General features: G+C 42.9%; 1 protein-coding gene across 1 annotated transcript in view; it reads right to left on the minus strand.

The window, feature by feature from the left end:
• The window catches only part of KIF6 (kinesin family member 6), a 310424-nt gene that overhangs the window by 143839 nt on the left and 141010 nt on the right, over window positions 1–25575 (minus strand). Inside the window, exons 11-13 of the mRNA XM_074988562.1 lie at window positions 24620–24725; window positions 23182–23323; window positions 19726–19938 (exon numbers count right to left, since the gene is read on the minus strand). Of these exons, the coding sequence (XP_074844663.1) occupies window positions 19726–19938; window positions 23182–23323; window positions 24620–24725 (461 nt within the window). The remainder of the gene's footprint in view (window positions 1–19725; window positions 19939–23181; window positions 23324–24619; window positions 24726–25575) is intronic.

Raw genomic sequence — 25575 nt, forward strand, 5'->3', positions numbered from 1 at the left:
TTGTGTTGTTTAGTGCAACTGTGTCTGGGAGGGGCCCTTTAAGGGAGCGGCTTGCTGTTGAGTCCGACCTGTGATCCTGTCTGCAGCTGTGCCTGGCACCCTTATTTCGATGTGTGCTACTTTGGCGTGTAGATGTTCCCTCGCAGCGCCTATTTCGATGTGGTGCTGTGCAATGTTGATGTTGAACATCGAAATCGGCTACTTTGAAGTAGGCTTCACGTGTAGACGTAGCTCTTGTGAGCCAGCAAGGATTAAGGAATGCTGATGACAGGAGTGTTCCCGTCGACGTTCTGCAGTGAGGACAGGGTCAAATATCTATGGCTGCAAAATTGATTTTTGGTACAAAATTGGCAGACCTAAAATTGCATAGCAGCCATCGATGTTCAAGGTAAGTGTAGACTTAATGAACCAGGACATCAATTGGCATGGCAATTTCCACTTTTACATACCATACCATGTCAAGACACACACATAGGATAAGAGCAGAAAACTCATGCACGACCTTTACTAGCATTTATGAGGGCATTCTGAGGTTTAAAAAGCATAGGATAAATGTTCTGCATAAGGTGACTTTACACACTCTGTTGATAATATACAGATTTATTTTCTGGTCCTCAATTTAAAGCTTTTTGCTATGAAATGATAATACTATTTGGTTAACACCAGTATGAAACCAAATAAGTTAAGTACTCAATATATTGAAAGTAAAAGGTGAGAAAAAAGCAGTTAAAATGAGATGTAGGGTGAAACCTTCATCTGTAGAGCAGATACAGTGATATGACCAATGCAGCTCAAGAGCCTGGGGTGGAGGGAGGCAGTGCAAATGAGTTATTACATCACTTCAGTAGCTTTGTGAACTTAATGCAGACTTAAGTTACATCCAGCTGCCTCTGACCCCAAAGAGCCTTTCTGGCAGCCCAGAGTTGCTTTGGAAGCTCTCTCTTAACTAGCCAAATCCTCAGCTAACCAAATCCCCTGGCTTTACAGCCTCTTTGTACCAGATGATCAGAAAACTGAACAAAGGAATTGCAATATTGGATCAGACCCAAGTAGGGCTAGATTAACTTTTCTGGGGACCTGGGGCTATTAGACTTTGCTCGTTCCTGACACACTAGGGTGAGGTAAAAGTTTCAGAATACGGGAGGGGATTTTAGAGTGAGCAGAAAGTTGGGGTGCAAGAGGGGCTGAGGGATCTGGAAGGGGGTGCAGACCATAGGGTATGTTTGGGAATGAGGAGTCCGGGGTGTGGGACAGAGCTCCAGGCTTGGACTAAAAGGGTTGGAGTTTGGAAAGGGGCTCTTGCCATGGGTGTGGCATCTCAGGGTGTGAGTTAGAGTGGGCTCAGGGCTGAGTCTGGGGGTCGGAATGCCGGGAACTTACCTGGGTCAGCTTCTCTTTGGTGTATAGGCTTTGGGGATGGGTAGGCAGGTGGCTCTGTATGCTAACTTGCATATACCTGCAGGCACTGCCCCCCCGCCCCAGCTTCCATTGGCTGCAATTCCCAGCCAATGGGAACTGTGGGGACAGAGCCTGCAGGTCAGGCCTGCAAGCCAGGGAAAAGCACAGACAGAGCTTCCTGGTGCTTGCAACTGCAGCTCTAGCTTGGGTGGGAGGAACTGCAGGGTATGGAGCCATGTCCTCCTGACAGTGCCAGAATGCAAGGGCTTTAGTGGCTGCAGGCCAGGGTCTACACACTTGGAGACCTGGAGATCTTCTTGTGGGGCTCCCTTATCCTGTGGCCCTGCACCCCAGCACCTTAAGTCCCTTTTTAATCCTGCCTTGCATCTGAAATCCATCTAGCCCAGTATCCTGCCTCTGAGAGGCTGTGTCTACACTAGCCAAAAACTTCGAAATGGCCATGCAAATGGCCATTTCGAAGTTTACTAATGAAGCGCTGAAATACATATTCAGAGCCTCATTAGCATGTGGGCGGCCGCGGCACTTTGAAATTGACGCAGCTCGCCGCCGTGTGGCTTGTCCAGACGGGGCTCCTTTTCGAAAGGGCACCGCCTACTTCAAAGTCCCCTTATTCCTATGAGCAGATGGGAATAAGGGGACTTTGAAGTAGGCAGGATCCTTTCGAAAAGGAGCCCCGTCTGGATGAGCCATGCAGCGGCGAGCTGCATCAATTTCGAAGTGCCGCAGCCACCTGCATGCTAATAAGGCACTGAATATGTATTTCAGCTCTTCATTAGTAAACTTCAAAATGGCCATTTGCATGGCCATTTTGAAGTTTTGGGCTAGTGTGGACATAGCCAGAGTGGCCAGTATCAGATATTTCAGAAGAAAGTGTCAGCTTCCCTCAATACACAGACGTAGCATAATCTGCCGCCAACTTTAAGTCTCATCCCGGTCTCTAATAGTTAGACATTGTCTTAAACCATGAAGCAAGAGATTTAATAATGACTGTGAAAATTTAACACTGACCTAAATATTCTTGATATCCACATAAAGGTCCCATACTTCTTAAAATCTTGTTGGGTTTTTTACTTCCGCAATTTCCTGTGGCAGTGAGATTAAGTTTGTTTACACACTGTGTAGAAAAGCATTTCCTTTTCTTGACTGTAAATGTCCTCTCTTTTCACTTCATTGACTTTCCCTTAGTCTTGTGCTTTGTACAGGGACATCAGAAGGTTCCTGATCTACCTTCTCTAGACCATTCATTATTTACTTATTTTCTATAATGACCTCTCTTACTTGTCTCTTTCTAAAAAAAGAATTACAGTCTTTTCAATATTTTGTCATACGAGAGTTTTCCCAGGCACCTGATTACTTTTATTGCTCTTCTCTGAATATTCTCTAGTTTTTCACATATCCTTTTTGAGATGGGGTACTGCAATATTCCTTCTATTCTTTTCCATCCATGCGTGGAATAAACTTTTGTTATGTACTTGTATGTAGGGAATGTGGCAGAAGGAATGCAGTGCTGCTGAAGGCTGGGAGGAATGAGTCTCCCAGAGGTCATCTGCATAAGAATGCAAAAGGTGTGCATGTGTGATACCTTTTCAGGCAAAGCCTAATGGGTAGCAAGTAAACCATGAGATTTGGTCTATTGTAAACATGTAGTTGTAAAATCACAATTTAAGCTGACACTTAAGGTGGGAGTTGTGAAATCTCACCAATGCTCTGGGTTGTTGTGGGGGACAGGGCAGTCGCCTTAGCTGTGTAAGACATTGATTACACAGGGCTCCCTGGTTTAAAGCATTGTGAGAGAGCAAGGGGAGGGGTATGGGTTGAGCCAAGTTTATAGCTATATGGCCAAGGCATAGGCAGGGCCAAGGCACTCAGCAAGCTGGCTCAACCCATACCCCTCCCCTTGCTCTCTCATGGCTTACTTGCTACCCATTAGGCTTTGCCTGAAAAGGTATCACACATGCACACCTTTTGCATTCTTATGCAGATGACCTCTGGGAGACTCATTCCTCCCAGCCTTCAGCAGCACTGCATTCCTTCTGCCACATTCCCTACATACTATTGCATGTGTGACTGTGCACCACCATTTTAAAGAAAATCTAGATGTGGGTGCTCTGCTGATCAGCTGGGTAGCAATTCAGTCTCTCCTGAGCTAACAGACAAGTGTGCAGCTTACAGGGAACACTGGTGATTGTCTCCTTTAAGGGAAGAAGGAGCCAACTACACCTATGCCATAATTAATTGCTTCAAAATCCTTTACAAAAGGAGGATCAGGTGATAGTTAATGGAAATCTGCGTCTTATTAAAAGGGCCAAGAGCACTCAGAATGGACTCATAGGGAGTGGGAAGACTCACATGGAAGGTTCTGAGCCAAAGTTTGTAGGAGGCTGCGTACTGCTGGGGAACCATTCTGGGAACTCTGTGCATTTTACCAGAGCAGAGAGGGCTGCAAGGAACAGATCCTAGAAAAGGCTTTGTTTGGTACCACAGGGAACCAGCATGAGGGCTGAATGCTCTAGCCCAGAGACAGAAATACTCAGGTAAATAACTCAGAAAAGTACTGCAAACAGGTCCCACTGGGTAAGCATAAGAGAACCTCCCAAAGGACAAGAAGGACATTTATGTTTGTGGAGATATTTTTAGCTGGACTTTTGCTACCCGGAAAGGGTTAAGATTTGTTTGTGACTTGGCTAGAGGGCAATGCCACATCTCTAGCATGGGCTAGTGTTTGTAAAACTAAGGAGACTGGCAATGGGGAAAGACACTGAAGCAGGCCAGCTGTACCACACATGACCAGCAAGTGGTGCCATATAGAGGTCATGTCCCATGACTAGGGACCTATCAAATTCACGGTACTTTTAGGTCAATTTTATGGTCTTAGAATTTTAAAATAAGACAACAGATGGCCATCAATGGGGCATTCAGTGAACACATTTCAATCAAACAGAGGACATTCATTTCGCTGATGATGTTGCTCTCCTTTCACACCACCATAGCTGTGTCTACACGTGCACGCTACTTCGAAGTAGCGGCACTAACTTCGAAATAGCGCCCGTCATGGCTACACGCGCCGGGCGCTATTTCGAAGTTAACTTCGACGTTAGGCGGCGAGACGTCGAAGTCGCTAACCCCATGAGGGGATAGGAATAGCGCCCTACTTCGACGTTCAACGTCGAAGTAGGGACCGTGTAGTCGTTGCGCGTCCCGCAACTTCGAAATAGCGGGGTCCGCCATGGCGGCCATCAGCTGAGGGGTTGAGAGACGCTCTCTCTCGAGCCCCTGCGGGGCTCTATGGTCACCGTGGGCAGCAGTCCTTAGCCCAGGGCTTCTGGCTGCTGCTGCAGCAGCTGGGGATCCATGCTGCAGGCACAGGGTCTGCAACCAGTTGTCGGCTCTGTGGATCTTGTGTTGTTTAGTGCAACTGTGTCTGGGAGGGGCCCTTTAAGGGAGCGGCTTGCTGTTGAGTCCGCCCTGTGACCCTGTCTGCAGCTGTGCCTGGCACCCTTATTTCGATGTGTGCTACTTTGGTGTGTAGACGTTCCCTCGCAGCGCCTATTTCGATGTGGTGCCACACAACGTCGAAGTTGAACATCGACGTTGCCAGTCCTGGAGGACGTGTAGACGTTTCTCATCGAAATAGACTAGGCTTCATGTGTAGACGTAGCCCATGAAAGCATGAAAGAAAAGGTCACTACACTAGACAAAATTGCCTTGATGACTCAAATGATCATTAACAAGGGAAGGACCAAGACAATGAGGATCAACCAGTCCAACAACACCACCATCACACTGGGAGGGGATGACTTGGAAGATGTGGAGAGGTTCACTTACTTAGGGAGTATTATGGGAATAGATGGGGGAAAAGATAAGGATATCAGTGTCAGGATATGGAAAGCAACAGCTGCATTCAAGACTCTCTGTCCCATGTGGAGTTCACAAAGAGTATCTGCGAAGATGAAACTGCAGATCTTCAACAGAAGCGTGAAGAGTGTGCTCTCACACGGATAAGCAACCTGGCATACTAAAACATCTTCAAATCGCAAGCTACAGACATCCATAAACAGATGTCTGAGGTACTTCCTTCACATCAAATGCCGAGACATTGTCACAAATGAGGAACTTTGGAACAGAGCAGGACAAGAACCAATCAACAATGAAGTCAAGAGAAGAAAGTGGGGATGGCTAGACCACACTCTCAGAAAGCCATCATCCAGCATAGTCCGTCAAGCACTCACATGGATCCTGCAAGGCAAATGCAAAAGAGGACGACCTTGGACAACATGGAGGTCTACTGAGATTGAAGGACAACAATGGGGGTACTCCTGGAGCCAGCTAGAAGTTTTGTCCCAAGACAGAGTGAAGTGGAGGAGACTTGTAGATGACCTATGCTCCATGCAGAGTACAAGAATTAAGTATCAGTAGTACTAGTAGAATTTTACAAATTGTAAACTGATGATTTCAGCTTTTTAAATCTGAAATGTCATGGTTTTGTAATTATAGGGGTCCTGACCCAAAAAGGAGTTTTGTGAGGTTTGCAACATTATTGTAAAGGTGAACTGTGGCACTGCTACCCTTACTTCTGACCAGTTGCTTGTGGCCCACTTCTGAAAGCAGAACTTCTGTTTGCAGCAGTACAGGATGGCATGGCATGGTATTGCCACCCTTATTTCTAGACTGTTGCTGGGGGTGCTCCAACTTCAGCTCTGGAAGCCTCGATAACAGCCACTGCTCTTCAGCCGCCCAGCTCAGAAGGGTGGCAGTACCATCATCTCCACCTAAAATAGCCTTTGTCTCCACTGCAATGCTCTTTTTGGTCAAGACTCCCCATACGAGAAACCTGGTCTCCCTGTAAAATCTCTGTAGTACAGGGAAAAAGTACACACACACACAAAAAAAAACAGATTTCTTGGGGGGAGACCAGATTTCACTGTCTGTGATTTGTTTTTTATGACTGTGAATTTGGTACCACTCTACAGATGACAACATCCTAGGTGAGGCTACATCTTTGATGTATATAAAAACATAAGAATATGTTTTATATTATTCACCATCACATTCTATATACCTCTTAACATCTTGCTAGCTTTCACAGCAACTGTGCATTGAGGAGAGGCCTGCACTGTGATGTCTATAGTGATGCTCAATTACCTATCTTAAGATGATTCAATTAATTTAGACTCCTTAAGATGTGCAGCTAGTTAACATTTTTCCTTCTGCTGTTCATTACTCTCCATTTATCAGCACTAGATCTTATTTGACATGTTGTTCATTCATGGGTTACAAAGGTGTCTCTGAAGTTCTTTACATCGTCTCTGGTTCTGACTTTGTATCATCTGCACATTTTTCTGACTCAGTGTCCATTCTCCTTTCCAGATCATTAATAAATATATTGAACAATGGTAGTGAGGTCAGCTGTAATTCATAATTCTCACAGAAGCAAATTCCATCCTGTAGTTCCATAGCATAGTTTCTATGAAAATTCTTTCTTCTTTTTTTTTTTTTTTTTTGACTACAAGCCTCCCCTATCTTTTGACAGCTTCATGATTCCATTGGATTGTTGCTACCATAGGAACACATGCTCATGGAGAGAGAGAGAGAGGCAGTCCTTGCAGGTAGGACCAATCCCGTGCATTACTCTGACAGACAGGACAGAAAGGTTAAATTAGACTACGAATTTGGTAGGAAGCAAAATACTAGGTTGGTGTGTTCATGGCCACCTGTTTTGCTAAATAGGTTGGCCACTATATTCTGTATCCACTGGCAATTTTTCAGGATAAATTGCTTCATTCCTACAGATAATGGGTTGAAATAGGGTTGGAATAATCAAACCTGGAGGGTAAACATGAGGCAGGATCACTGTGTCCAGATCTGAGTCCAACAGTAAAGGGAGCCATCTCCTAACCACTAGTAGACAGAACTGGGTGTTTTTTGCTGCCCTGGAATGCACAAACATCTCTTTGCTTTCTTATGCTTAAATAAAAAGATAACAAACTACTATTCCTAATTTCAACTTTTATATTTCTTTTCAGCCAAGGATCTCAAAACACTTCACAAACATCAATTAATTCTAATAACTTCCCTCTGAAGAAGGCAGGCTAACTTATAAACATGGGTACATTCTTTCTGTCCATGTGACATCCACTCAACCATACTATAATTTGTAGTCTTATTGTTCTCATATTCTCTGGCAGGGATCACTTGTGCTGGTGCCTGTGCTCTGTGCTGCCTATGACCCTAGGGAACCTTTTCTTCTTGACAGCCTTCTCTGGCCCTCACTGGAAATTACCACTGCCTGTACTTAAATAGCTATTTTGTTTTCCTTAAGCTTTGGATCTGCATCTGTTATTCATTTGTTTTTTATTTTCCTCCTAAATCTCAAATTGTATCTTAAATAATCTTAAAGAACAAAAATAGCTCTAACAAAAATCTCTAGACAGTCTATTACAATTTTATTTAATTTTAGCATTAGAAGCCTTATCCTATAACAGAACTATTTTATGTACATTCTACACAACTACATAGATCTTGGTCAGTACCCACTTATGAAACCTTTGGGCTCATTTTCAAAGTTGTATATGGGGAATTTTGCTAAACCTCTTTTCCTGACATAATTGGGAATCTATGGGTAGATTTGAATAAGACCCCCTCATACTATACACAGTCTATTCTTCCTAGTCCCCTTTAAAATGATACAGGTCCAATACTGAAGCTCCTTGCAGAAACCACACAAAAGCAAAAGCAAAACAATATACTATTGCATTTAGTGGACCCTCCAGGTCAGGAGGAGGTATATTGACAAGGCATTATGGGACAGTATAAAACCATGCTGTCCTGTTAAATCCTGAGAGTTATCAATCTGGCACATTTCTGAAGCACATTATTTACACACAGACTTTTAAAAACAAAACCACTCTATTATTCTAATAACTGTTATACAAAGCAGGGGAGTAGAAGTTCCAATGCTGCAAATATTATTTTCTGGTCAGGAAAATGTGAAGGAAAGTCTGCCCACTTTAGGGAGAGTGAATATTAAAATATAGAGCATAACATTCTGAACAATATCTGTCTCTCTCCCCAGCTCCCACAGCCTGATCATCATATTTTTCAGAAATAGGTGCCTAAATTCAGGCTTCTAAATTCATATTTACACTTTGTGGCTTTCTAAGACTTCTTGGCCATGTCTACACTAGCCCCAAACTTCGAAATGGCCATGCAAATGGCCATTTTGAAGTTTACTAATGAAGAGCTGAAATACATATTCAGTGCCTCATTAGCATGCGGGCGGCCGCGGCACTTCGAAATTGAGGCGACTCGCCGCCGCACGGCTCATCCAGACGGGCTCCTTTTCGAAAGGACCCTGGCTACTTCAAAGTCCCCTTATTCCTATGAGCAGATGGGAATAAGGGGACTTCGAAGTAGGCAGGGTCCTTTCGAAAAGGAGCCCTGTCTGAATGAGTCGCGCGGTGGCGAGCTGCATCAATTTTGAAGTGCCGCAGCCGCCCGCATGCTAATGAGGTGCTGACAATGTATTTCAGCGCTTCATTCGTAACTTCGAAATGGCCATTTGCATGGCCATTTTGAAGTTTGGGGCTAGTGTAGACTTAGCCCTTGACTGTGATATGAACTGTAACTCTAGGGAACTTCACACAGCATCGGAAATTGAACTAGGCCTATCTGCTTCAAAAACCCATGGCTGATACCTTCAAAAATGAAGAGAGTGGGGCAATCCTTGACAGGGTGGGAGTTTAGCCACATAGCCTCACAACTCTCATTGAAATTATTGGGAGTTAAGTCTTACAGTTAACTTTAAAAGTCTTGACATAGGTTGCTACCACTTGAGCTGATATTAGTACAGGGGTGTGTCTATCCTACGAACAAACTTCAAAGCTAACTTTGAAGTCAGGCAATACTTCAAAGTAGCCAGCAAAGAGTCTACACACATTTTCCCTTCCTGCGAAATTAACTTTGAAGTAGGGAGTCCAACTCTGAAGTCTTTATTCCATTCCTGGGAATGGAGTAGTGCCCCACTTCAAAGTTTAACTTCTAAGTAGGGTGTATGTAGATGCTCAGCTTCAAAGTTGCTTACTTCAAAGTAAGCAACTTCTGAGTTATTTTTGTAGTGTAGACACAGCCCAGGAGAACAATTAGGTATGTCTTGTCTTTGAGGCTACTTACAGAACACCCCACAGTCCTAGTACATCCTGCCCCAGGAAGCAGAAAAGTCTGTAGTAAGAAGAATGTGGCTGCTGTGTCTAGGGTCCTTAAACTAGAACCTGGACTAGAGGGAAGGTCTGGTTCCCCTCCTGGCCACAAGGAATGTGGTACAGATAACCCCCCAAAAAGGGCAGACCTCAGAGACTCTGAGAAAAGGCCTGATTTTAAAGGGACCAGAACTAAGCTAAAGATCCTAGTGAAAATTAATAGACTTATTTTTTGAACCTTCTTTTAAATACTCTATAAGGGGTTTAGTTGCTCCTCGTCTCTCAGTCAGATGGTCAAGGCATAGAAAAACTGCCAAGTCAGCTGGTAGCCTGCAGGGGACACCAGAGGTAAAAAGGACTGTACATGATACCTTGGCATTTGGAGGCATTGTTACAAAGACTTAGGGCACATCTACACTTCAGGAAGATCAATACACTGAAGATCGATCTTTTGGGGTTCCACTTAGTGTGTCTGGTAGGGATGGCTAAAGTGAAAATTCAGAGTGTCTGCATGAACCCCAGTAATTCTTGCAGTTGTGAGGAGTTAGGGAAGTTGATGGGAGAGGTTCTCCTATCAACCTCCTGCTGTGGGGATGGTGGAGAAAGTCAATATAAGTTATGCCGATTCCAGCTACGCTATGTGTGTAGCTGAAGTTGCATATCTCAGGTCAACTTTCCCTGCTAGTGTAGGCCTACCATCATGGAACAATTTAGCAATTGTGACCCCAACTAGGAGAGGACAGTGGCTCACTTGGCCATTAGTTCATTACAGTACAAAAAATAGATATATAAGCAAAACAATGAAAATGTATTATATTAAATTTACAGAAGTTTTTTCCCCCCCATTAACCTTTAAAGACCAGTTATTAAAATGGATTGGCTTAAGATACTAACCACTCTTGGGAACTAGTCATCTTTAAATACAACATTAAAAGATTAGTCAGTTTCACTTCATGTGCTCTAAATGGCAGAACATCCCTAAAGTACTTCATACTGTACAAAAGATTAGTGAGGGTCACAAGGAAATAATTCATCAGAGTTTTGATGACACCATAAATCACAAGAGCACCATTATATTTAACTACATTACAGCTAATCTTCATTATTATAATAAATTTTATTGAAGTAAAATTGAAGATTTAAGCTACTCAGTTAAGCTCATTGAGGGCTGGTTTTCCAAAATTAGCTACTTACAACTGTTACTCAAATTTACACGAATATGCAAAAATACACAATGTGGTATTTATGAACCCAGTTCCTCATGTGTATGCACAAATTCCTGGACTGAGCACAGACTGGAAATCTGTGAATAAATTGGGTACATGCAGCAGACAAGAACATAAGAATGGCTATTACTGGGTCAGACCAAAGGTCCATCTAGCCCAGCATCCAATCTGCTGACAGTGGCTAGTATCAGATGCCCCAGAGAGGGTGGACTGAAGACAATGATCAAGTGACTTGTCTCCTGCCATCCATCTCTAGCCTCTGACAAAGGCCAGGGACACCATTCCTACCCCCTGGCTAATAGCCTTTTATGGACCTAACCTCCATGAATTTATCTAGCTCTTCTTTGAACTCTCTTACAGTCCTGGCCTTCACAGCCTCCTCTGGTAAGGAGTTCCACAGGATGACTGTACACTGTGTGAAAAAGAACTTTCTTTTATCAGTTTTAAACCTGCTATCCATTAATTGCATTTGGTGTCCTCTAGTTCTTATACAATGAGAACGAGTAAATAACTTTTCTTTATTCACCCTCTCCACACCGCTCATGATTTTACATACCTCTATCATATTCCCCTCAGTCTCCTCTTTTCTAAACTGACAAGGCCCAGTCTCTTTAACCTCTCCTCATATGGGACCTGTTCCAAACCCCTAATCATTAAATTTCATTTGCCAATCCATGAAAGGATCTTCCCTCTTATTCCATGACAACCTAATTTACACAAGAGCCTTTGGTGAGGGACTTTGTCAAAAACTTACTGGATCTCTCTTGTCTGCATGTCTGTAAACCCCTTCAAAGAACTCTAAAAAATTAGTAAGACAGAACCCATGCTGACCTTTACTCAACAAATTATGCTCTTCTACATGTCTGACAATTTTGTTCTTTACTATTGCTTCAACTAATTTGGCCAGTATTAACGTTAGACTTACCAGTCTGTAATTGCCAGGGTCGCCTCTAAAGCCCTTTTTAAATATTGGTGTTATGTAGCTGTCTTCCAATCCTGGGGTACAGAAGCCGATTTAAAGGATAAGTTACATATCACAGTTAATAATTCCGCAATTTCACATTTGAGTTCCTTCAGAACCCTGGGGTGAATGCCATCCGGTCCTGGTGATGTTACTGTTAAGTTTTTCTATTTGTTCCAAAACCACCTCTAATGACACTTCAGTCTGGGACAGTTCCTCAGATTCATCACCCACAAAGGACGGTGCAGGTTTGGGAATCTCCCTCACAGCCTCGGCCGTGAAGACTGAAGCAAAGAAATCATTTAGTCCTTCCACGATGGCTTTATCATCCTTGATTGCTCCTTTTGTATATCGATTGTATAGGGGACCCACTGTTTTTTTAGCAGGCTTCCTGCTTCTAATGTACTTAAAAACTTTTTGCTATTACTTTTTGAGTTTTTGGCTAGCTGTTCCTCAAAATCTTTTTTTGGCTTTTCTTACATTTTTACACTTAATTTGGCAGTGTGTATGTTCCTTCTTATTTACCTCACTAGGATTGGACTTCCACTTTTAAAAATGCCCTTTTTATCTCTCATTGCTTCTTTTACATGGTGGTTAAGCCATGGTGGCTCTCTTTTAGGTCTCTTACTATGTTTTTAAATTTGGGGCATACACTTAAGTTGGGCCTCTATTATGGTGTCCTTGAAAATTTTTCACGCAGCTTGCAGGGATTTTACTCTAGTCACTGTACCTTTTAATTTCTGTTTAACTAACTTCCTCATTTTTGTGTAATTTCCCTTTTTGAAATTAAATGCCAGAGTGCTGGGCTGCTGAGGTGTTCTTTCCACCACAGAAATATTAAATGTTATTATATTAAGATCACTATTCCCAAGCAGTCTTGTAATAGTTACCTCCTGGACCAGATCCTGTGCTCCACTCAGAACTGAATTGAGAGTTGCCTCTCCCCTGGTGGGTTCCTGTACTAGCTGTTCCAAGATGCAGTCATTTACGGCATCGAGAAATTTTATCTCTGCATCTTGTCCTGAGGTGACGTGCACCTAGTCAATATGGAGATAACTGAAATCCCCTATTATTATTATTGAGTTTTTCATGTTGGTAGCCTCTCTAATCTCCCTTAACATTTCAATGTCACTACCGCAGTCCTGGTTGGGTGACTGATAATATAGCCCTACTGCTATATTCATATTAGAGAATGGAATTACTATCCATAGTCATTCTGTGGAACATTTTGATTCATTTAAGATTTGTACTTCATTTGATGCTACATTATCTTTCACATACAGTGACACTCCACTACCCACATGATGTATTCTGTCCTTCTGATATATTTTATATCCCGATATGATTGTGCCCCACTGATTGTCCTCATTCCACCAGGTTTCTGTGATGCCTGTTATGTCAGTCTCCTCCTTTATTAGTTAGACTTCTAGCATTTGTGTAGAAGCAATTTAAAAAATTGCCACTGCTTATTTGTCTGCCCTTCCCTGATGTATTGAATTCTTTCATATGCGAGTGTTTCCTGTCTAATCTGGTGCATATTATATCATCTCCATTCCTTTCTTTCTGACTAAAACCTAGAGAATTTCTATCAATGGACTCTCCTCTAAGAGAAGTCTCTGCCCAATCCACATGCTCCTCCACACCAATAGGCTTTTGCCCATCTCTTAGTTTAAAAACTGCTCTATGACCTTTCTAATGTTTAGTGCCAGCAGTCTGGATCCACCGTGGTTTAGGTGGAGCCCATCCTTTAATCTCCCCCTATCCAAAAAGATAAATGTATGCATACAGTTATGCATTCCTACGTTTAAAAACCTGGCCGTTCAATTAGAATTACTATGTTGTGTATTCAAATATCATTAATACTACTGTTCTATAACAAGAGTCTTATTTTCTGATCACAGAATGATTAAATTTTATAGATCGTGTCTAAATACAATTAATGGAATGAGCCCTGAGCAACATAATAATGCAATTACATCCCTTCCGAGACATACATTTTTGTATGCCAAATAATTATTTTGTTGTTAGAAGAAATCTTAAAGTTTTAAATGAAAGTGCTGATAGACCCATAACAGCAGTGTAACAACTGTAACAGGATATAATCTGACCATTGTTCCATAACACATGATGGAGTCCAGATATACTATATTCACATGATGCTTGCAGTCTCCAACATTTTGAGATAGCAGACTAAGTATTTTGCTTCTATCACAGCCTTGGTGCCCGTAAAGGAATCCCTGGGATCTAATTTCATTCCTGTAATTCTTTACTAATATTCCTTCACAAGCTTTCCTTAATCCACATGTACACACACGTTTCTTCACACTGCTAAGAAAAGGGTTGCATCATTAATCCCTCTGCTCATTTCAAAAGTCAAGCGGCTTCTGAAGAAACATTAATTATTATTTACCCAACTAGCACCAGGATAGCATGGGTATTCTTATTAAAGCTTCCAACTCTGACACAGTTGCAGTTCATGATGTACTTTTAAAAATTCCTTTCACATCACGTTGGAGGATGGTTTGGTTTTGTTAGAATCTCAAACAGTTAAAGGATGCAGTGAATCATCTGGGGGCTTCTGGAAAGCTGAATAGTTCCAGGTGACTATTTGGAACGTACACTCAAGAAACAAAAAAACACTAAGATCATTGCCATGTTAAAGAGAACAATATGGCCCCTTTCAGCATTGGAACTAAACATGCAGGCTTTCTCATTCTTTCAATAAAACAAAAACAGACCTTTAACCAAAAAACAAAACAAAACAAAAATCCCTAACCTTTCTCTGGCTTGGCTGAATGTTTTAAAGAGCCTAGGCACTACACAAATTCTCAAGTGAGCTATGAATTCCATTTAATTTTGCTTTTTCAACAGAAATAGGTTGAAAGAAGATACGTTAACCAGAAAAAGAGCTTTTTAAAATCCCAAGTAATATGGGGCATAGTTTCTAGGTTAAGGAAGGATAAAATGATCATCATCCTACACAAATAATGGGAATATTTTCTCTCATTTAGCTACTTTATGGCAGCACATAATGCTAGAATAAAATAGTAATATTTTCCAATCACACTGATTATTTTGTTGCATGTAACTTTATTGACATTATTTTGCCGGTTCTAATTTAGTGTTATAAATGTAATGGGATATTGAAATTTAACTTTTTGCTTTTCCAGTTGTCATTGTAATACTCTAACTGCTATAAAATAGTAATATTTTCTAATATTATGAATTTTTTAAATTGTAAAATATACAAAATTAAAAAAAGCTTTACATCCAGACTGCCATTGGACTTTGGTCTGAGGATGAGTGGAAAGAAAGAATGAGGCTGAGAACCAATTGTGGGGAGAGAAAATGGTGTTTAGATGGTGTAAGTTATATTCTTTTACCACAGTCCCTATATCAAACCACGATTTTCTCCTCAGGCAGATGCCTCCTTAAGACTCATTCTTCCATGATGGTCACAAAAAGTGAGTCAACAATTATGTTTATTTTTATTAATTCAAAATAACACACAACATTATTTCAGCATAAGGGGCAGCGCCCAAACTGTTACCTTTTACCTCCAATAAAGCAATATTTTTAAAAGTAATTCCATTTGGTGTGCTTATATCCAAGTGAAGGGAATTAAGATGTGAACTTACAAATGGTCTTTAGGAAATCTTCCTCACCAGAAAAAAAAACTGAAATAACCGAATTAGCTTCACTGTAGCTATGCTTAAACTAAAGTGCTCTTTCAAAAGGGCACCTTTTAGAAGAGAACAGTCAAAAGATGCCCTTTCGAAGGGGAGCATCTACACATGGGCTGGCGCCATCGAGGAGCATCGTCAAAAGGGCCATGAGCCACTTCGAAAGGGGCCATCCAGGCCATTAAAAGAGAGCATCCACACACACCCATGCCCTTTTTTGAAAGAACGGGGCAGGAAATGCCACAGACAGGGTAGCAGAATGGCCAAGCCCTTCCAGGGCCGCAGCAAGCCGCTCCTTTAAAGGCCCCCTCCCCAACACCCTCAGCCTGCACAGCATAGCCGTGTCTACACGTGCACACTACTTCGAAGTAGCGGCACTAACTTCGAAATAGCGCCCATCACGGCTACACGTGTTGGGTGCTATTTCGAAGTTAACTTCGACGTTAGGCGGCGAGACGTCGAAGTCGCTATCCTCATCAGGAGATGGGGATAGCGTCCTACTTCGACGTTCAACGTTGAAGTAGGGACCGTGTAGTCGTTGCGCGTCCCGCAACTTCGAAATAGCGGGGTCCGCCATGGTGGCCATCAGCTGAGGGGTTGAGAGACGCTCCCTCTCCAGCCCCTGTGGGGCTCTATGGTCACCGTGCGCAGCAGCCCTTAGCCCAGGGCTTCTGGCTGCTGCTGCGGCAGCTGGGGATCCATGCTGCAGGCACAGGGTCTGCAACCAGTTGTTGGCTCTGTGGGTCTTGTGTTGTTTAGTGCAACTGTGTCTGGGAGGGGCCCTTTAAGGGAGCGGCTTGCTGTTGAGTCCGCCCTGTGACCCTGTCTGCAGCTGTGCCTGGCACCCTTATTTCGATGTGTGCTACTTTGGCGTGTAGACATTCCCTCGCAGCGCCTATTTCGATGTGGTGCTGCGCAACGTCGAAGTTGAACATTGACGTTGCCAGCCCTGGAGGATGTGTAGACGTTATTCATCGAAATAGCCTATTTCGATGTTGCTACATCGAAATAAGCTACTTCGATGTAGGCTTCACGTGTAGACGTAGCCCATGAGGCCTGTGGAGCTGCTACAAGCCCCGCAGACACAGTGCCTGCAGGAAAGGCCACGGACCAGCAGCGGCTGGAAAACCTGCTGGCTGCTGCCAGCAGAGTAGGCGCCCTGCTGGCTGCAGCACTGGTGGCTGCCCTGCAGCTCCTGGCAGCCCCCCTCCTCCAGGGCAGAAGACGATGCCTCAGACCATGGGATACTTTGCCACCCCCCAAGTTGCTCTGCCGGCTCTGGAGCTACCCCCCCAGCTCAGCGTGGTGGGAACAACTGGTCATAGGGGATTGGGATGATAACTGGTGGCTCCAGAATTTCTGGATGCGGCAGCAGACATTCCTGGAGCTCTGCCAGTGGCTGTTCCCTGCCCTGAGACACCAGGACACCCTGATGCGGCGCGCCTCCCCATGGAAAAGAGGGTCGTGATAGCTGTCTGGAAGCTGGCCACTCCAGGCCAGGGTCTGCGGCGGGTGTTGCAGCGGCCCAGTCATTGATGGTGTCCCTGCCCCATGATCTGGAGTGTGAGCCCTGTTGGGTACACACCTCAGGGTCCACCGCTGAGGTTGGGGGATCAGCTGATGCCCGGCTGGAGGTGAGGGAGGAGATGTTAATGATCAAGTCCCCCTCCTTACTGGATCAGTCCCTGGCTGAGGCTGGCTCCGTGTCCAGCACTGGTGCTGTGGGGCTGACTGATGGCCCCAGCTTCTGCTCCTCTCCCAGCTGGGGCTCCTCGGCTGAGGTATCCAGGAGGGCTGGTGAAGAGGAGGTGTCCTGGGGGTCCAGGAAGGTCCTGAGCTCCTGGTAGTAGGGGCACAAAGAAGGCCAACCATTTTGCTGAGTCCCAAGTCCAGGCATAACTCTGTTGCAGCTCCTTGACTTTGCTTTTCACTTGGTCTGGAGTGCAGGCAGGGTGACTCTATGTACTCAGGCCCTCGGCCAGCAGGACAAAAGCAGCTGCATTCCTCTGCTTCGTGCCCATGACGTGGAGCACCTCCTCTTCCTGCCAGAACCCCAGCAGGTCCCAGAGCTTGTGCTCCATCCAGGAGGGGGCGCACTTTTTCCCTCCATGGCTGGACCCTTGGGAGTCCTGGGTGCACTCAGACAGGGGGCCCTGGGCCTCCTCGTGTGGTTGCCTGGTGGCCATGCCACTCTAGTGGCTACTGGAGGTCTGGCTGAGGCATGCAGGGGCACCACATACAATGGATGTTGCCTGCATACTCTCAGCTTCCTGCAACGGGGTTTCCTGGTCCTTGCAGCTTTAAGAGCTGCTGCATGCAGAGATCACAGAGCCCCGCAGGGGGTAAGCAGCACGTCTCCACCTAACAGCTGATCGCTGCCATAGTGGACCCTGCTCTTTTGAAAAAGTGGGATGCGGAGCGTCTACACACATCCTTTTTTGAAAAAAGATGTTGAAAGAGCAGCCTCCTCCTATTTTCTGTTTGGAAGAGTGATTTCAATTCCTGCAGTGCCTAATGTCGATTTCATGTTCGAAAGAGTGTGTGATGTTTGTAGACACGCGGGATACTACTTCAAACTTGGGCATGTCTACAAACTTATGCAACTTATACGTAAGTGCAGATAAACAACCCTTCTCCTGAAAATGCCATTGTCTATCACATGGTTAAGTTGTATTTCATGTACCGGCTATGTTAGCCAAACACAGTATTTGTGAATTCATCTGTCTCTCAATCTCCTTTGGCAAGAGATGAGTTCTTGAATATTCTTCCTTCCCCATTGTGATTTAAATTTCTTTTCATTGGAAACTTCAATGTATCAAAATATAAGCATTCTGTTTTTTTTCTTACAAATCAGTGACACAGTTCAGCAACACCGTTAATACTTCAGTGGAACTATTCACATGCTTCAAGTTAATTCTCTGTTGAAGTAACTTGCAAAAAGAGGTCCATGTTTGATTACATTAACAGAGTAATAATAAAAATCACTATAAAAGTTCATTATAAATGTCAAATAAAACCCTGTGTATTCTCCATAGTTCGGAATACTGAAGAGTCTTGCTAGTTAACTAGAGATAGAACTAATCAATCTTCTTTTTCACCTGAAGAGAGGATTACTTTCCTATTTAAATGACTGAAGCTGCGTCTACACGTGCACGCTACTTCGAAGTAGCAGCACCAACTTCGAAATAGCGCCCGTCGCGTCTACACACGTCGGGCGCTATTTCGAAGTTAACTTCGACGTTAGGCGGCGAGACGTCGAAGTCGCTAACCTCATGAGGAGATAGGAATAGCGCCCTACTTCGACGTTCAACGTCAAAGTAGGGACCGTGTAGACGATCCGCATCCCGCAACGTCGAAATTGCTGGGTCCTCCATGGCGGCCATCAGCTGGGGGGTTGAGAGATGCTCTCTCTCCAGCCCCTGCGGGGCTCTATGGTCACCGTGGGCAGCAGCCCTTAGCCCAGGGCTTCTGGCTGCTTCTGCGGCAGCTGGGGATCTATGCTGCAGGCACAGGGTCTGCAACCAGTTGTCAGCTCTGTGTATCTTGTGTTGTTTAGTGCAAGTGTGTCTGGGAGGGGCCCTTTAAGGGAGCGGCTTGCTGTTGAGTCCGCCCTGTGACCCTGTCTGCAGCTGTGCCTGGCATCCCTATTTCGATGTGTGCTACTTTGACGTGTAGACGTTCCCTCGCTGTGCCTATTTCGATGTTGGGCTGAGCAACGTCGAAGTTGAACATCGACGTTGCCGGCCCTGGAGGACGTGTAGACGTTATTCATCGAAATAGCCTATTTCGATGTCGCAACATCGAAATAAGCTATTTCGATGTTGGCTGCACGTGTAGACGTAGCCAAAATGAGAAAGAATTTTAAATCTCCTCCCTGGCCCTTGACATTAATCATGTCTGAATGAACCTTCTTCCAGTATTAACTGTTTATCCTGTTTTTGATAAGTCAGTTGTTTGAGCTTCCATAGGAAGGATGTCATCTCTTGGCTTATATTACAAATAAAGTCCTCAACATTCATTTACGTTTCCAACATTTGAGTCTTGTCAGCATATTAAGTTACCTGCAGATTGAGGTGGCATGAAATCAAGCTAATTTGTGAAGTGAATGACAAAAGCAAATGAGCACAAGAATGTTGATGTTAAACATACAACTCTCTTGTCCTACTCCACACCTAAAAATGATACATTTTAAGTCCTAATGTCAGAAGTGGATTCTTGCACATATAATTCATTTTACTAACCTGCTCTCCTGTGAAGCAAAGCAGATCTATGCACTGACGAGCTGAAATCTTGTGTATCTTTCCCATTAACACAGGCAGATGGCCTCTGACCTTCCTCCAAGCTTATAGAAAGAGAACTCCCTGAGACTGTAAGACCACTTGAACCAGCACTTAGCTGAAAGAAGGCATCCTGTGCTTTCTTTTTTTCCTTCTTTAGCATATTTACTAGAATATCTGCAGGACATTTTAAGGAAATTAGCTGGAATCTTCTTTCCTTATATAACAATCCACTTTTTCTGTGGGTCCCTTATTCATACATTTAATCTTGAAGAACTGAATCATGTGAATATAAATTGCAGGGTTAAGCCCATAGAGTATGTGTACTTAGGATTACCATAATTGAACTTTTGAAGAAGAGGACAGTCCGGAGAGGGAATGTGTCTGCATCAGTATCTACCAACTTATATTGTATTAATGTGTTATACATTACATTTATATAACCCTTATTTATTCACATGTATCTTTCCACAGCCAATTCAGTTTGTCTTGAATGCTAGTAATATGACATTACTTAGTGCTATAATTGGCTATGGCCAATCAAAATCTGGATAAAAGCAACAAGGCTCTGTAGAAAAATATAGATATTAAGTTCTAGTCACTTTTTCAAAATGGATGACTTTTGCTTTTATTCAGTTTTGTATTTTGCAACATCAATTACACCCTGCAAATTTCCTGTCAAGTTTTAACTGTGCAAACCAGAAAGCTTAAACTTTATAGAAAGGCTGGCAAGCGACCACAATAGAAAGGATTATAAAAACACAAAGCAGGGTTTTAAATAAAATTCCTGCCAATTACGTACAGATTCTTTGGAAAGACCTTTGACATAAAAACACGTTTAAATGAAGCAATGCAGGAGATTTATGATGCAATTCACTAAACGTTTAGCAAAACCAAAGAGGTAACATGAATCTTTATAAAGATGATGAGATACTCTCTATGGCTGTGTCTACACTACACCTCAGTTTTGTTGACAAAATTCATAGGGCTTGTCTACACTACCACCTTCCTTCGAAAGAAGGATGGTAATTAGGGTGTTGGGAGTTTACTAATGAAGTGCTGCTGTGCATAGGCAGCACTTCATTTAGCAAATTCCCCCCCACGGCAACTTCGATGTTTTAAACTTGGAAGTACTGGCACGCGTGTAGCTGCAGCTCACCTCCCGGTACTTCAAAGTGCCGGGACAACTTCGGACTCCCCTTGCTCCTCAAGATTTGCTTAATGAAGTGGAATTTGCTTAATGAGGTGCTGCCTATGCATAGTAAACTCCCAACACCCTAATTACCATCCTTCCTTTGAAGGAAGGTGGTAGTGTAGACAAGCCCACAGAATATTCACACTACAAATGCGTTCTGTCAAGAAACTGTCGACAGAACACAAAGTTTTTTGGGAGAGTTAAGTCACTCCTGTACAAGATAAAATGATTCGTTCAATAAAAAAATTGTGGTGACGATCTGGGGGGCCTTCTGTCGATGGAGCAGGCTTTCAATTCACCAGTTTGCAGAGCTTCCGGTTGGCTATTCTGTTGACAGAGGGCTGGACAGTCTGCCCACTCTCTGTCGACAGAGAGCGTCAACAGAGAGAGCCTCCATTAGGTGTGGACGCATTCTGTCAACAGAGGGTCTGTTGGGAAATATGTCCCAAAAGTAACTTTTGTTGACAAAACTCTGTAGTGTAGATGCAGCCTAAATGTTTTTCATTTTGTGTCTAATTTATCTGATAAATGCATAGAAGAAATCTGGGTGAGGTGTGCGGAATTAGACGTAGGTTGATTAGGCGGCAAAAATTATTTGTCTTACAAATTGGTTCTTATAAATCTTGTGGTGTGCATAAAGACAAGTAGGATCTCTTCCATTTTATGTCAGAAGAGCCTCTAAATCCCCAGTAATTTTACTGAATCAATCATGATGTTGATTTTTAAAAGAAAATGTAAAATTATTTGCAAAATCTACTTACAGTACCTTGCATGCTAGTTTTGATTTTAACATTTAATATTTCAGTTCCCCATATGCCGCTCTAGCTTTTATGGAATAAATGCCTTCTTTGTGCTTCCATAAACAAAGCCATGTATGCACATCAAGTGTGAGTACACAATCTATTAACTGTGTATTTTGTTGTATTAAAAGTATCTCAGCAATTTAATGATTTATTTAAGAAGACACTCTTCTAAGGGATCTATAGGTTCAGCTAAAATAAGAAACTTTTAAAAGGTGTCCTAAGTCAATTATATAGCCAAACTAACTAGACAGTGTTCCTTTAAAAAAAAACATCTTGGCTCCTTGATGGGCACAGCAGACTTCCCTACCATTTGATTTCATCAGGGTAAAGCAAGTCACCAGTCTGAAGTACTATCCACTCATGCTTGATGCTCTAAATCTTAACTATTAAACATAAAAGATGCAGTTCATCTTGTTTTTAATAAACGCTGAATGCTAAGCAATCTCTGCTCACTATAAACTTGAAAGCTATTTGTCAATTTTTCTGCCATCGTTCAAGTTTTGTCTACAGATCAGCCACAAATTCAGGGACAATATGAAGCTGTAGTTTGCCTACAGTTTTGTTAATTAGCTAAAATAACTTCCCGTTTTCATCTTACTAAGCTACAGATACTCATGTTTCCCCGGAGGCAGTAAAGTGGACACAGCACATCTGAGTAGTTTGATTTTTGTCATACATACACAATCTAAAGGCTCAGCTTTAATGTAAATTTTAAAGTTGGATGTAATAAGCACAAGTTTTATATTTAGTATAAAAAAGAGAGTCCAGTAGTCCCTGAAGCAGCATTTCATTTAGTTAAAATAACAATACAGGAAATTCTATTCTTTGTAAAGTAATACATTGTTTTTTATATAGTTTTCCATGCTAGGTCCAGTTTTTCATTTGTTTGAGGAGGATATTTGGATCCAGGATTTTGGTACAGTTCATCATGGAAACAAGGACCAAGCACAACAATGGGATTCCAAACAAGAGTAGCAGGAGACTCTTGGCTTTGTCTACGCATTAAAGTTCAAAGCACTGCCATGGCAGTACTTTAATGCAGCAGTATGGCAATGGCAACACCACTGGGAAAGAGCTCTCTGAGTGCTCTTTAAATAAACCTCCTCCATGAGGACAGTAGCTAAGAGTGTTGGGAGTGTAGTTCCAGCACTCTAGCACTGTCCACACTGGTGCTTTTCAGTGATGTACCTTGCAGTTCTCAGCAGAGTGTGTGTTTTTTCACATCCCAGGGTGAGAAAGTTACTATGCAGTAACTTGCTAGCATAGACAAGCCCAGTTACATTAGGAATGTGCATTCATACATTAAACCAAAAGGGAAAAAAATTCTTTGCAGACCATCATCTGCCATTTCGTACACACCCACACCTCAGATTGCAATAGGTTAGTTTAAAATCACAAAAAATCCTGTTTCAGAAAGGATACTGATTTCATTATCTCTTTGGTGCAGAAGGTCTTTCAACTTCTTTAACTCCTCATTCTTTTCTGGCGTATTAGTATCCTTATCTCCAGTAGTGTCTGGTGAGAGCAGACTTCTGTCAGGAATGTTTGTACGATTTATCAGTTGCTATAAAATAAAAAAAATTGTTCTGGATCCTTGTCACTCATCCCATTCATTTTCCCTTCCCTCTGGGTGTGAATGTTTACCTGTGCTTGCTGATTTGAAAGTTTCTTCAGGATTTCTGAAAAGCAAAATCCTGCCATTGATAGACTGAAAAGCAATAAGTACTGAGTCAGCTAAGAGATAGCTTTTAATTTGCACTGATTGGGTTTCCTCAATAAAAATATGTAAGTTCTATATTCCTCTCTCTGGTAAAGAACTCCCACCGCAGTAAGGAAAAAAATCAGCAATAACAGTATTAACTTCTCTTCATTGGGAAATCAAATTCAGAGACAGTATTTTATATTTTATAATGCACTGTATTAAAAATTGTGGAATTCTTTACAGCAGAACTTAAACAAAAACAAAAACTGTATGCCAAGTTTAGGGTGGTCAGGGAAGTAATAGGTTTAATGACTTCTGTAACAGCCAGTGTGGCTGATGCTGGGGCCAGCTGCCTGGGGACAGCCACACTGACTACTGCTGGAGTAGCTCTGCAGCTAACTGCTGAGGAGGCCCCAGGGTCACCTGCACAAGCTGCAGCTCTGGCTGCCCTCAGCACCTGACCCTGGGGATTGCCTGAGCAACGGGTGATGAGGACGGCCCAGGGGACTGCCTGAGCAGCTGCTCACCGCCCCACCCAGGTTCTCCCTCCCTCTCAGCAGCACCCCAGTTCTCTAAGATTCAGTGGGGCTATTCATGATGTAAATTTTGGACAGGTCATGGGCCATGATATTCTGTTTCTTGCGCATTACCAGTCCATGATTTTTATTAAAATACCCATGAATACATTGTAGTTTTACCAAGTTCAGTTTCTTCCCTTGCAACTCTGCATCCCATATGTATCTTGTGTGCAAAATATCCCAGCAAATAACCCATACAATTGATGCAGTTTTTTTATATCCCCCTTGGAGTAACTAGTCTAACATTAAGCTCCTTATCAGCTACATATATACCTGAATATACTCTCTATCCGTTTATGGATATCTTCAGCAGAGCAATTCCTGTAAGTTTCAGTCCTATCAATTCTTCCCCTTCTAATACCCTTTGGGAATTCCCTGTAGCTCCCTCAGATCTTGCTGTGTATTTTCTGGTTATTCCTCAAATCAATTCCAATTCTTCAAGCATTTCTCAGACCTACTGAGTCCCTGTATACACTCCTTTCTTCTCCATGCTTTTCAGATCCCTCTTCTTTGCGTCCTCTAATACTTCTTGTGCTTTCTTAAGGTCCTCTGTACTTCCTTGTATGTGTACAGTATATACCTTTATATAATTGAAACTGTGCTTGATCTTGCGCATATCAGCTCCAACATCCAGTGTGCTCTCAGGATCAGGATCTTCCAGAAATTTTTTAATTAGTTCATCCAGCCTGAAAGCAAACAAAGGCAAAAATAACAAACATATTTTTGACAGAACTGGGGTATGCAGCATTGCTGGCAGCCACAACCACGGGATCCATGCCCAGAGAGTGGAGGGAACCTGCAGCCGCACGGCTCGGAGCCAGCTGGGGCACAGAACCCTGCCAGCAGTGCCAGCTGCAGGATCCCTGGCTGGGGGAAAAACGGTGCCGAAACAGTCCTGGTGAGTTCCACCAGAAAAAACAAGCCCTGATTCAGATAATGATTTATGTATGATAATAAATAGTTCTGGGACTAATATGTTCAAGAATAATCTTCTGTTTTCCTGATTTCTCTCATAATTTAAATTATTCATAATTATAGCATAATCTTCATGCTCTCTCCAAGACATAATTCTGAGACTAGTGCTTTGGATGCTTTTTGTCTGTATTTTTGCTATCACGTATATGAACTTAAGAATTTAGATTGCATTAATTAACATTCTCAGCCCCCACCCTCATATCGGGCAATGCTATTTTTTTGGATCTCTGCTTGTCTATAAACCCCAGAGACCCATTTCTATTGCAGAAATGTATCAATAATTTTGTTCATTCATTGATAGGGGGCTGAGTCTGCAGTCATTAGGCAAGAAAAATATCCACTGATGGTGTGTGCGTAACCCACATGAGGACTGCAGGACCAGGACCATTAAGAAAACCACTTGATATACAGACACACCATTGCTATTTTTAGAGACAAATTATGATCTAGGGCAGGGAAAACTAGCACAAGGACAATGAAACTGTGAGTTACAACTCTTGGAATTTTTATAACATCTGTGCATCAGCATATGAGCTTTATAATCCCTCCCCAATCATGCAG

Source organism: Carettochelys insculpta, chromosome 3, assembly GCF_033958435.1.
Source record: "Carettochelys insculpta isolate YL-2023 chromosome 3, ASM3395843v1, whole genome shotgun sequence".
In the NCBI taxonomy this organism is placed as follows: Eukaryota; Metazoa; Chordata; order Testudines; family Carettochelyidae; genus Carettochelys; species Carettochelys insculpta.